The sequence below is a fragment of the Talpa occidentalis genome, unplaced genomic scaffold, assembly GCF_014898055.3.
Source record: "Talpa occidentalis isolate TD23 unplaced genomic scaffold, MPIMG_talOcc4v2.1 talOcc4.3, whole genome shotgun sequence".
NCBI classification, from domain to species: Eukaryota; Metazoa; Chordata; class Mammalia; order Eulipotyphla; family Talpidae; genus Talpa; species Talpa occidentalis.
The window spans coordinates 94,312,654-94,326,172 of NW_023603184.1; the positions used below are offsets into that span (position 1 = coordinate 94,312,654).

The following is a 13,519-nucleotide window of genomic DNA, read 5'->3' on the forward strand; positions in this document are numbered from 1 at the left end:
TCATAGATGGCCTTTATGATGTTGAGGTATGTTCCTTGTATCCCAAGAATTTCAAGGGCTTTTATCATGAATGGGTGTTGCACTTTGTCGAAAGCTTTCTCAGCATCTATTGATATTATCATATGGTTTTATATTTCTTTTGTTGATGTGTTGGATAACGTTGATTGATTTTCGGATGTTAAACCATCCTTGTGCCCCTGGAATGAATCCAACTTGGTCGTGGTGAATTATCTTATGGATACATTGTTGGATTCTGATAGCTAAAATTTTATTGAGGATTTTTGCATCAGTGTTCATTAGGGAGATTGGCCTATAGTTTTCCTTTTTTGTGTTGTCCTTATTCGGTTTTGGTATTAGTGTAATATTGGCTTCATAGAACGTGTTTGGTATTGTCCCTTCCTTCTCAATTTTTTGGAAGAGTTTGTGAAGGATAGGCACTAATTCGTCTCTGAATGTTTGGTAGATTTCATTTGTAAAATCCATCAGGTCCTGGGCTTTTGTTTTTGGGGAGTTTTTAATTACCATTTCAATTTGCTGCTTGTAATTGGTCTGTTTAGGTGTTCTATTTCTTCTTTATCTAGCTTTGGGTGATTGTAGAGTTGTAGGAATTTGTCCATCTCCTCTAGATTGTTGAACTTGTTTCCATATAACTGTTCATAGAGTTACTGATTATTCTTTTGATTTCTGCTGTGTCCGTTGTGATTCTCCTCTTCATTTATGATTCTGTTATTTGTGCTTTCTCCCTTTTTTCCTTGTGAGCCTGGCTAGGGGTTTGTCTATTTTATTATTTTCAAGAACCAGCTCTTGGTTTCATTGATCTTTGGATTGTTTTTTAGTTTCAATTTCATTTATTTCTGCTTTGGTTTTTATTATTTCTTTTCTTCTACTGGTTCTTTCCCAAGTTTTTTAAATGCAACATTTCTCCAAACTTCTGCTTGTAAGTCATTATTTAGAGATATTTTAAGGGATTCACTGCTATTTTAAGATGAATAATGTTATCTAGGGTATGTATGTCCAAACTCAGTTGTTCTCTGCTGGCTCACAACAGGATTGCTGTGTGAATCTTCTTTCTTTGTTCCCTCTTCAGATATGGTTCTTGACCAACAAGTGAGCTCAGGTCAGCTCAATGAGGATGTGCGTCACAGGGTCCATGAGGCACTCATGAAACAGCACCACCACCAGAATCAGAAAAAGCTCACCAATAGGATTCCCATTGTTCGTTCTTTGCTGATATTGGCAAGAAACAATCAGAACCAAATTCCATGGATAAAAATGGTAAATGTTTTTTTATTGTGTTCTTTATATCTACTACAGGTTATTGAAATAACAAAGTGTTTCTAGATCCCTTACAATACATTTTAATCAAAATGATTTATTGAAGTTGAGATTGCTGTAGAATTTTTTCATATACATATATAGTCTTACTAGTAAGCAGTAAATTGAGACATTTTAACAAAAATATAAGTTTCTTAAAAGGTTCATGACAGAATGCAAGGGAAACTTTTATATAATAAGAACTTGTAGACCCAACTTGAGCAGCAACTGCTAGTCTTTTCCACAGCTTGAGAATGTAACACAGTGATTTGAATTATTACCATAGATAGTTTGTTAAAATGAGTAATGATCACAGATTTGTATTTGGGGGGAAAAAGATTTTGGTTTCATGTTGCTCATAGTAAACAAATACCATTAGAGATTGCAATGAAAATGGTCAACTGTTGTAGATCTACATATATTAAGTCTGATTTGGAGTTCATGGGCTTATTGCTATTAGCAGTGCTGCTTCTTCACTCAAGAAGCCACCACACTTACTAGTTTTGCATACTAGCATATATGGCCTCTGCTGTTTTCTAGCAATCATGACTTAACTTTGTACAGTCTGGGCTTCAGATTATTTTATCCTTCCTGTGTTTTTTATTCTCCCCTTATATCCATTACCTTTCATCATTTATACTAAGGAATTATCTTAGGACTCTCTTATTATCTTCTATCCTTTCATTAATCATATGAAGGAAAATGGAGTTGTAATGGTGGAGGAAATTAGTATTGTCATGAGGATGAATTTGCTAGACTTTTATCAACTATGAAAGTTCCCACTTCTAAAAGATAAAAATGAATGAAAAGTATTTTCAAATGCTTTTTTAGAAAGACTGGCTTCCCCAAGCGGACTAAAGCACATATATTGGCAAGATGGAATGAATACTTTATGTAATATCACTCCAATTTTCAAAAAATTCAGAGATACTATAAACAAATACATGAAAATTAGTTTTTCCCAGATTTCACTGATATCAGAATTTTTGCCACTTTTCATACTACTGAATTAAATATATGCAAACAAATAGTAGAAATGCTTTACTGAATTGATGAAAATAGGTAGATGTACTATTATTTAAGAACATAAAATCAGTTTTTAATGATTTTTGAAATATCTATTTGATTTATTTTTTTTATTTTTTTAAAGATTTATTCATTTATTTATACAAGCACTGGGTACAGTCAGAAGTGCGGGAGGTGAGATAATTCACCAGAGCCAGAGCAGGGAGCAGGGAGAAGAACAGGCAGAAGGACTGAAGTACACTGCTGAGGGAGCAGCAGGCAGCGGGAGAGGTCTGCGTGCCATGTGGACCCTCGCCCGGTGGCTGGGGATCAAACCGGTGCTGCAGAGGCTGCGGGCAGCTTCGCAACCCAGCGCTCAACCACTGAGCCACCGGGGAGGCCCTCTATTTAATTTTTAAAAGGCCCTTCAATGACTAATGAAAGTCATTTTTATTATATAGTAGAGTCTGTAGTTGTAGGGATATTAAATTCAGTATAAGTATTATGAGCACTTTATGATATATACCAACTTGTATTTATAGATTCCACTGAACATTTTGAGAATGTATAACTTGCTTTGAATCACATCATCTATTTAAAATATATTCATTTTCTAAATCACAATTTGCTTTAAAATATGTTATACATAAAATTGGCAAAATGAAACTTTTATATTCTGAGACCTATTATAAATGTAGTGCTTTTACTATGTGACAATACTAGTATTTATTTGGTATGATGATATTAAGAAAACAGACTCAGAAAGGTATTAATTTTGACTATGGGCTTCTGTTTACACATTTGCAAAGTTCTTATTGAAATGTTTGTATGAACTAGTGCTCAGTGGGTGCAAACACATTTTATGAAAATAAGCTTCCTTCATTTTTAGTTCACTTTTACCAGAAATTAGATGATAAAATATTTGTCAATAAGAATGATAATATTTTTATTTAAAGATATAAACAGCTTGGGTCATGAACTAGATTTAATGTATAACTAAGATTTATGGAAAATAATGTTTATTATAAAATAATTTTAACATGCTTTTGGAAGGACAAGTACTGAATTTACTGGATCAACCAAATTTTTATATTAGCACCCTATTTGCTATTATGTTAAACACCTACTAAACATAAGAGATGCTAGAATTATAGCCATGAATCGCAAGTCTACATATAGATACAAGGTTTCTGAGAGTCTGGTTTTGGTCTTATTCAGGCAACTGCTTAGTTTCTAAAAACTAGAATGTGAGTAGTTCTGAAGTGATTCTGTCACCATCTGTACAATCAGCCCTTATCTGAACACATACAGATCCACTCAAAGCATACATTAGGGTAATAAAAACTTGGAAACATTTCTAATAAGATTCATATATCCAATTAAGTATTGTTTGAGAGTATGCTGTCAGAGTGGTTTTCTAAGCCTAGGCTTATAACACCTCCTTGTGACTCTGTTTTGCTTCCTCACACACTTTGCATAATTATGTGTGTTGAGAATTCTGAAAATATGTATAGTTTCACCAATTTAGAAATACATCTCCTACCCAGAAGTGGGAAAAAGTGTGAAAGACCTTTATTACTAAGGTTCTCAATCTACTTATGAACTCAAAAAACTGACAAACTCTAGATAAACAAACAAATTGAAATTCATAACTGTAAATATATATTTGACATTCTGTCTCAAAATATGCAATAGAGCTTTAGTTTTTGGGCAGTAGTACAGAGAGATGCAAAAGGATTTTAAGACAGCCAAAAGAGTAAAAATAATTTTCTTCCTATTAAAATCCCTTCAATAAAGTGTTTCATGCAAAAGGTTAACTTTTTTTTTTCTTTTTTAAGATTGTAGAATGGGATTTAAATAGAGTGAGGATTTCTAGAAACTTGAAAACAAAACATTTTCCTTCCCAAGTATAAAGATGGAAATAAGCCCACTCTTGCTTAATATACTTTACTTTGGAGACAAAATAGTTGAAATTTTCTCAGAAATGAATTGATGCTTATGTAAAGAAATCTAACGTCTATTAGAGTAAGTTTTCTGTTTCCTTAATGGATTTGTTCCTTGAGCAGGTACCCTAGGTAGTAGTCCTAAGGGGTTAAACATTCAGATACTATATTTCAAATGCAAATCTCCCTCATATTATAGATTAGATTTACTATGTATTTCCTGCTGTTTGCCCCCTAGTCCACACTATTTTGTTAGTAAATCCTTTTAGGGATTTGCGATAATTTGTCGATCTCACCTCCAAATACACTAGCTTTACTTTTTTGTATAATTTATTTTCTTGGTGTTCTGCACATTCTCTTAAGGGCTAAGATACAGGATGCTATGGATTCACCATGCATTTTTAATGCCACCATGCTGTGTTTAACTTTCACTTTTCATTAAGCATCAAAACTGTGAGAATTAAGTGTCTGATTCTGATGTTTCAATAAAAAGTGACAGTTACATTTGGCAAAACAACAGAAAAAAATAATAGGAAAATAATATCTTCTTTATCATTAGAACCCTGAAAAGAATATGGCTGGGAGTACTCTAAATATATCAAGAATGTTCAATGAATTCATTGAAAACTTGGATTTTCTAAAAGCAGTAATAAGACTTTTGGGTTAAACGATCTAGAGAGAAAAATATATCAAAGTTTGTATTTATCATTTTGGTCATGCATTCAACTGTATCTTGAGACATTTGAATTAAAATTAGTATAAAATATCATTACCCTGTTGATAAACTTCATATTTAAAAAAAATCAGAACCCTTAGGTTCCTTAAGTGTAGGATGTCTACATTCCATTGTGTCCTTTACTAATAATTCTAACTTTGTTTCTTTTTCTTTACAAATGTCATTTCTCCCTCCTAATACAAATACTTTCTAATTGTACCTTTTATTTAGGACCTCAAAAGGAGTTACAAAGCAGGAGTTCTCAGATTTACTCTTAAAGATGTGGGTTCCTGGAGAACCTTTAGATTTGTAAGGAGGGGGTGTGTATTGACTTTTTAGACTTGCGTAGACTCCAATCCTTAATGTACATGAAGTATTGTGAATGACTGTTATTTATGACTTTAGGAAGTCAGCTTTATTACTTTCTAATCACTTTTTAAATTTTTTTACAAGTGCTCTACTTTTTATTTTCAGATGCACAATGCTTTTATGTGTGTTTAGATATTTAGATGCTGTCTTATCTTTTAAATACTGTGATCTCACAAGTAAGATACCAAGAATATAAAAATTATCCCTTATAGTGTTCTACCTTTGAAGAAAATAAGGTATAATTATTCCTGGACTTACTTGAGAGAAAACATGTAATTGATAAAATTCAATGTGTACTAAAAGTATTTTCCACTGTACAAAAAAAAAATCAAGATGACAGTGTTGGCACAACCAATGGATCTGTTTAGAGGCTTTATTTTGGAATGTCAAGACTAGATCTTAACATAAAAAATATTTATAATATGAGGGCTTAAATTTGTTATTTCTTATATTAAGTATTTTCAGGTATATTACCTTTTCTGAATTTAATTATTATCCTAGGTTCCTTAAGATTGATTACATAGTTTCCTGTTTGAAGGATAGCTCACCTAATCAACATTTTCTGAATATTTAACCTTTCTTTCTTCATGTTTTCTATTCCCATGAATAAATGTATTGTTACACATGTATGTAACTTTGTCATTCATCTTTATATTTCTTTATTTTGCTCTGTCTTGTGTCTGTCTCTAACAGGCTCATCTCATCTCTGTACCTCCCTCATCTCCTAACCTTTGGGTACTCTAAATGCGTTGAAGGTTTCTGAGGTAGTGTAAACCAGCTTGGTCTCTAGGTGAATAGTAATGTACCTCTATGTCTTCATCCCAGTTTCCTTCTATTACACATAATTTTCAGTGGATTAAGCAGTAACAATTGTATACTTACGTGATATATTTTTACTATTGATTTGAAATTGGCCACATAAAAATTAAAAAGCTGCTGTTTTACAAAATATGTGTACATCATTTGTTTAAAAAAGAATAAAACTATAGGTAAGGATTTGAATTCATTAATATCAGGTTTTTTGAGAACATATTTACAGTAGTGTTTTAATAAGATACTTTAGTGAACTGACACTGCTTAAAGTCTTGAAGTGTAGTACTTGGGGACATAATCTCATATTACTTCCCCCACCACTTTATGATGAGGGGAATGACTATGCCAGTTTCACGATGGACTTAGTGAAAAAATATGCTTTCAAAAGCAGAAAAACAGAGCTTCCATTTTCTAGATGGTAGTCACTTGAATTGCTCTTCATTCTTTCCTGGGATTGCCTCATATCTTCTATGGTTTGCCCTGGAAAAATACATGGTCCATCTGTACATGTGTTTATTTGATTGATATATTATCCCTACATGGAGGTCTGGAGGAAAATATAAATTCATGACTCAAAGGAAAATTTTCATTACAAATATGTATTCTACATAGTAAACACTTTAACTGATATTATATAACAAATATTAGAATTTTGGATGTAGGATGGTGAACTCTTTGAGTTGAAAAGATTGGAAATAGGCATATGTGGTAAATTAATAAGAATAATGCTAATTTCTCACATGTCTACATTTTAGTCATAGACTCTTTTCAGTTAACAGTATTAATACTAATATCAATACTAATGGTGTCCACTTTTCATCAGCTTTTAAGTAATTTCTCTGAATGTAATAATATCACTAAATTAATAATTTGTTTTTTGGGGAGGTATGGTCACTTTCACATATCACAATTATTTAGATATAATAACAGATCAAATTGAACATTATAGTGATAATGGGAGCCTGGCTAGCTCAGTCAGTAGAGCATGAGAGTTTTAACATTACAATGGTGCTTACTTACAGGATATATTAATATGGTCAGTGACCAGTGGGAAAAAGTGAAGGTAAAATTTAAAAAAATAGTTTTATCCAAAGTAGAAAAATATAAATAAACAAGAACATGTATATTTACAAGTGTTAAGTCATAGTTATTAGAAAAAGTCATCATAAAAAATTAGTATTCACAAAACTTCCATACATATGTATAAGTCCTAAATCCTTACTTTATACTATTTATTTTTAACTGCTTATAAAGTCTTAATGTCTGCTTTTAGGAGACATTCACTGCTGGTAGAATATAAAATCCTGTATCTGAAAATTGTCATTTCATGAACTACTATTATTTTAGATGTCAGTAAAAAGATAAGGTTGTCTTTTCAATACCTAAATTTACTGATTCTTCTTCTATAGTAGTATTTGAGTTTACGAAAGTCATTTTGAAGTTCAAAATGACTGTCTTCTGAAAGGCAGTAATCATTGGAATAAACTAAAGAAATCAGTATTTAGACAAAGATTATACTTGGCAACAGAATTTTAAAAAATTGATTCATGAGATTTCCAATAGTTTAATAGACTGTAAGTCTTGTGGATTTCTCAAAATACATTAGCATTTATAGGAGAAAGCACAAGTGCCAATGTTTTAAACATCCATATGAGTAATGTATGAAAATGTTCTCCTTTTAAAGTATATATATGTATATATATATGAAAATGTAGGTTATTAAATTTCTTCAAATTTTAAGTAACATATTTTGATCTTGAATTCAATCTTGAATTCAGTCTTCAAATTTCATGGTTTTTGTCTTGGGCTGATTTTACTTTTGTATGTTTGTTGATTGAATTAAATAATTGTTATTCTCCGCCCATGTAGTTTTTATGCCACATGGAATAAATTATCATAAGAAAGCACATATATGTTTATTTAATTTTCCATGCCCAATTTTCACCATTTAATTTTCAGAACAGTCAGTAAATTTAGGTTTAAATATATCTAATGTTCTAACTCATGAAAATATGGAGAAATGATGTGAAACTGGTGATTGAAGACATCTGTTAGTAGCACAAATGCATTATGTAAAAGGTTTTTTAAAAAATTGCAGTTATTATTTTGAGAATGATAAATTAAGTGGCTGCTAATGAACAGTTCACAGTCATAGCTGCATATTGCAGTTAGAAATGGGAGAATGAAAATAATTGATGCAGTTTTAATCTGTCATTTTTCTGAAGTTTATATAGCCTTGGAATATTCCATAATCAGAACTTGCATACATGGTTTGAGGCAAATTTGCTTTAGAAAGTCATGTTTTAAATCTTCACCATATATTATTTTTACTTTGTCTAGTAAGAGCAGAGAAATATTAAAGTTCTAGAAGAATCACAAACCAATAACTTTTCAGAAACACAACAATTTTGAGCTTGAAATAATTGTACCTATTTAATAATTTGTCTCGAATAGTCTCAAAAACAAAATTATAGTAATATTTGTACATTAGTGGTGATTCTAGGTAGCAAAGAGTAAGTGGGATTTCAGGAGAGAACTTAAAGAAAATATTTGTATATACACTGATAGTTTAGATAAGCAATGCAATAGAGGAGACGAGACTAAAGTTGAATTGTGAATAAAATTGGTTGGTAGGGAGAAGAGGTAGGTGGCAAGAGGGAGATAACATTTCCAGATGTTCGAGATTGATGTAAAAGCAATGTTTTGGAATCACTGAGTTATTATAAATATGATTAAGGCACTCAAATTTAAGTTGCCATTACTCATTTCACAGCCAAAGTAACACATGAGCATGGGGGAGAGATTAGAGAAGTAGAGAGATACATGTGAAATTTAGCAAACCCCCTTAATTTTATCATTTAATTGTTAACTATGGACAGATTTTAGATAAGTTTTGATTGCAAAGAATATTTTATACTTAATGAATAATTGAATTTAATAACGCTTAGTTAGCAATTTTCATATTCCCAGCTCTACTTTCTACTTAACTAATACTGTAATTTTCCCTATAATAGGAAAGAAACTACAAAATAATTTAGTTGCTGGTTAATGTTAATGGAAAGCTAATACAATTTCAGTTTGTTATCTTTTCTTATGGAAGCCAGTATTATTATGCTTATGCAACTGAATTTAGCAAACATGAAATCATATTCACAGTGTGGACTGTGTCAGAGGAAGGTATTTCTAACTGAACCTTTCATATAAACTCTCTAAAAGTTATTGTCAAAGAATCTTTTTTACTGATTTCTTTTTTTAAATGCAATTGAAGCATAAATATGCTGTGTATTTCTCAAATACATATATTCTACTCCTGTTTTTAAACTTTGACATTTCAAGTTCTCCTGTATGAGTTTAAATCACAATAGATGTTTATTTGGTCTTCTTTATATATATGTTTCAACAGTTTTGGATAAAATTGAGAAGTCAGTGATATTTCAAAACCATGATTAGATTTAAGCATATATTTTTTAAAGATTTATTTATACAAGAACTGGGGTACAGTCAGAGGCACGGGAGGGTGAGAGAATTCACCAGAGACAGAGCGGGGAGCAGAACAGGCAGAAAGACCAAAGACACTGCTGAGGAGAGCAGCAGATGAGCCTGGAGAGGTCTGCTTCACCATGTGGGTTGCTCCCTGGCCGGCCGGGGATCGAACCCTCACTGCAGAGGCTGTGGACAGCTTCACAGCGCAGCGCTCATCCCACTGCACCACTGGGAGGCCCTGATTTAAGCATTTTTGTAGGTGATCATTTTCATAGAGAATGGTTAGAGTTTTAATCTGAGAATTGGTTTACATCTTCTTGACTATATTCTCCCATTTCTATCTGTAACTGATAAATAAGAATTTTTGTAACGACATAGGTATATTTATATTGGCCTTTCATGCTTACCTCATGAGCTCATTAAGAAATCCTAGTCTAGTTTAATTCATATTTCACTCAAAATGTCTATAATTATAAGTAACTGTTTATGTTCTGTAATAACAATCTCTTTTAGCAGGTCAGGTTGCTTCTCCTCAGTCTGCTCTAGCCTGTGTTGAAAATAAAAATGATGTGAGCAGAGAAAACAGCACTGTTGACTTTAGCAAGGTAAGTCTTTTTCCCTTTCATTTAAGCAAGACACTGTATTAGTACTATTCATTTTAAGAAGTGATAATACAATTTTTATATGCATTTTTTGTTTCTTAGTAAAAAATTGATATTATTAAAGTTAACATTTAAGTATACCCATAGCATTTTGATTATTCGTAAAACCAAACGTGTAAATTTTATGCATAGTACTTAAGTTTCAGCCACTTGGTTTAATGTATATTATCCAAAAAAGACACATACTTTTGAGAAAGTTATACAAAGAATAACTGGACTTCACAGATAATTTAACACAGGTTTACTGTTTAAAACTTTTGCTAATTTTTTTTCTAAAATCACTTCCCCTCCATTTATGGGAAAGCAAATCACATGGTGTAAGACTTCATTATCACAATTTAGAGAAAAACATTAGTGTAAAGAAAGAAAAGAACATAGTAAGACTGAGCACTTTGAATAAAATCAAGGGGGGGGTGAGGATTGTATGGGGACTATAACCAAGATGAAAATGCATGCATTGTACAAAAATGAAAAATGATGTAAAATATATAAAATAAAATAATAACCAAAAAAAATAATCAAGACTGACTCTGTTGGGAACATCTAATTTGAAACAATTCAAATGAACTCACCCACTTAAATGTATTCAAAATTTAAAAAAATATGTCTGAAAATATTTTGGTTAGCAAATTCCTGACTAATGTATAAGTGCTGTGGCAAACTAACACTTATACAGGAAAGCGGGCTTTCAATATCGTCCAAAATAAAGGGTTCGATAAGTCTTTTTGTCTGAGTGGCTGAAACAATAGTAATTCAGAGTAATATTTTTCTTGATCAATCACTTCGCATTGATGATGAATTTTAACAGTGGGAGGCGGTGGGAATGGCAGTGAGCAATAAGGAAGTAGCCTACATCAAATGGCAGAAAAAATTAGTAGCTATAAGCTTCTTCTTGCTGATACAGAGTCTCTCTGCCACTGCCTAAGTAAATGGTCTAGGTCTAGTCACGTGCGTGCTCTGCCTCCTGTGCCTGGCAGAATCTCCGTGGGAGTATGGTGTACCAGCTTAAGTCTGTTAATTATGCGTGCAGGGACTGGGAGGCCAACAAAAGGGGCATACTAGTCCATGTGGGATGAAACAAAGGCATGAAAAAGGACCTGCACACCAGCAAGAGAGAGAGGTGAGGGCATCCTCGGGCTATGTTTCTACAGTGGTTCAAAGCTCATTTCACTGTGAGGAGTCATGTGATTCAAATATTATGCCAGTTCAAATGTATTTCATTTGCCACTTCAAAAAAAAAAAACTTTTTCCAGCATTACATCTTCATTCATCTTGAGTTTTAATGAAATTGTCACAAACTGCTATGCATTTAATTTATGATAGTCTTCATTTGAAACAATATCTTAAAAGCAATGACCTAACAAGTTGCTTATTTATGAAGGCATTGACAGTATAACAAGGGCATATTTAACATTCTCAAAAAGAGTGATAATAAATCACATCTTCTGGAATAAATTACCTTTTAACATTTTTTAAAGAATATAACCCATTGACACTGATTTTTATAACTGCATATCATTTTGTTTTTTACATATTTGACCTATGTTTGCAACCTTCAAATATGCTTCATCACATTTGAAAGAAAATGAAGTTTGCCAGTGGGAAACAGTAGTCATCTTCAGGTGCTTCTAAACAACTTAAAAATACAGAAGAGTGAAAAATAGGGTTTTTTGCCTTTAAGCCCTTTCTTCCATATTGTATTTCCAATAAAACGTCCACTCTAACTCTTAAGTTCACAGAGCCCTCTTGTCACTGTGAGCCATCATTTTCCTCATCCTCTTGTCCATAACATGGCACACTAGAATGACTATCACTTTCAAAAAAGAACATGAGATCTTTGAATCTTAACTCTAGTGTTACTAACATAGCTGATCTTGGAGAAGTTCTCTGAACTTTAACTTTCTCATTGTAAAATAAGGATAATTTTTATATTTTGTGTGAAGATTAAATGAGATATAGAGAGCCTTACAGAGTGTTGGCCACATAGTAGGTGATTAATAAAAGGAGCCTACTACTAATACTGCTTCTAAGTTATTATTGTCATCATTATTAGTGGAAGTAACAGTATCAAAAATAAATACTGGACCAGATTTTAATATGTTTTAATCTCTTTAATCTCTAGTGCCTTGAGCAGTATTTAAAATGTATTTGCTAAATGATTTCTTTGAGATTCAAAATACTTTAAGCATTTAGTTCTGTTTTTTTTTTTAATCAAATAATACTTTTCACTTTGTAATCTAGAAGAGCAGAGTGGTAGGGTTCAGAAAGAACAAGTGTAATTCATCGTTATGAAACCAAATTCACTGCTAGATTTTGCAGGTACTTGAGTTAAGGTTTTCAGTCTAATTTAAGTTTTTAGAATTTTTCAAAGTTCTGCTAGTTTCCAACTTACTTTGTCCAATTTATGTATTTTGAGGTTTAATTTATAGATTCCAAATCCAGGGAAATTTTGAGGTGTTAGGAAGTCTCTATTCACTTCTGATAACTTAATCCTGTATTTACATTCAGTCTACATATTTAAAACCATTCCAATGACTAGACCTATTATTCATTTAGGGATTTTTTATAAATATAATCTGGGTTTTCAAGTTTTTTCATCCTATAGTGTTTTTAAAGAACAGATGTGTCAAAATACTATGTCTCTTTGTTTTTTAAACTAGCATGTAAATGATGACCATTTTATTATTTTCCAACAGTTAGTGGTGTTTCTTTTATTTCAAATGACCCAAAGAGGCCTTTTCAAGCCTCCTTGGTAGCCTAGAGGGTTAAGTCTCAGTGCTATCACCCCTATGGTCTAAGTTCAGTCCTGGCCAGGGAGCTAACCTACATGTGACTCAGCAGACATCTCCTGCCTCGCCCGCTGCTTCCCTTAGCAGTGTATTTCAGTAAATACATCTGTTTTACTCCCCACTCTGTCTCTGGTGAATCCTCTTGCCCCCTCCTCCTCACCCCCTATTCCTCTGGCCTGCACCCTAGTTCTTCTATGAAAAAATAAAATTAAAAAAAAAAGCCTTTACACTATTTTTTATCTAGAAGGAACATTTGTTTGCATCTCTTTCTAGTATGTGAAACATATTACATGAAGAACTGAATTACCAGAGAGTTATGCAAGATGGTACCCACTGTGAACTCCAGAATCAAGTCCTACATAATTTCCAACTGTTGGAAGAAGGACAGAAAAGAGTAGGAGAGGAGATGGCACAGTTAGCAGGGGT

General features: G+C 32.4%; 1 protein-coding gene across 1 annotated transcript in view; it reads left to right on the forward strand.

Annotated features, from left to right (window-relative positions):
* Positions 1 to 1,089: 1,089 nt before the first annotated feature.
* SLC4A10 (solute carrier family 4 member 10) overlaps positions 1,090 to 13,519 on the forward strand; it is a 109,618-nt gene continuing 97,188 nt past the window's right edge. The window contains 3 exon segments of the mRNA XM_054699784.1: positions 1,090 to 1,219; positions 1,222 to 1,275; positions 10,156 to 10,247. Coding sequence (XP_054555759.1) covers positions 1,090 to 1,219; positions 1,222 to 1,275; positions 10,156 to 10,247 — 276 coding nt within the window.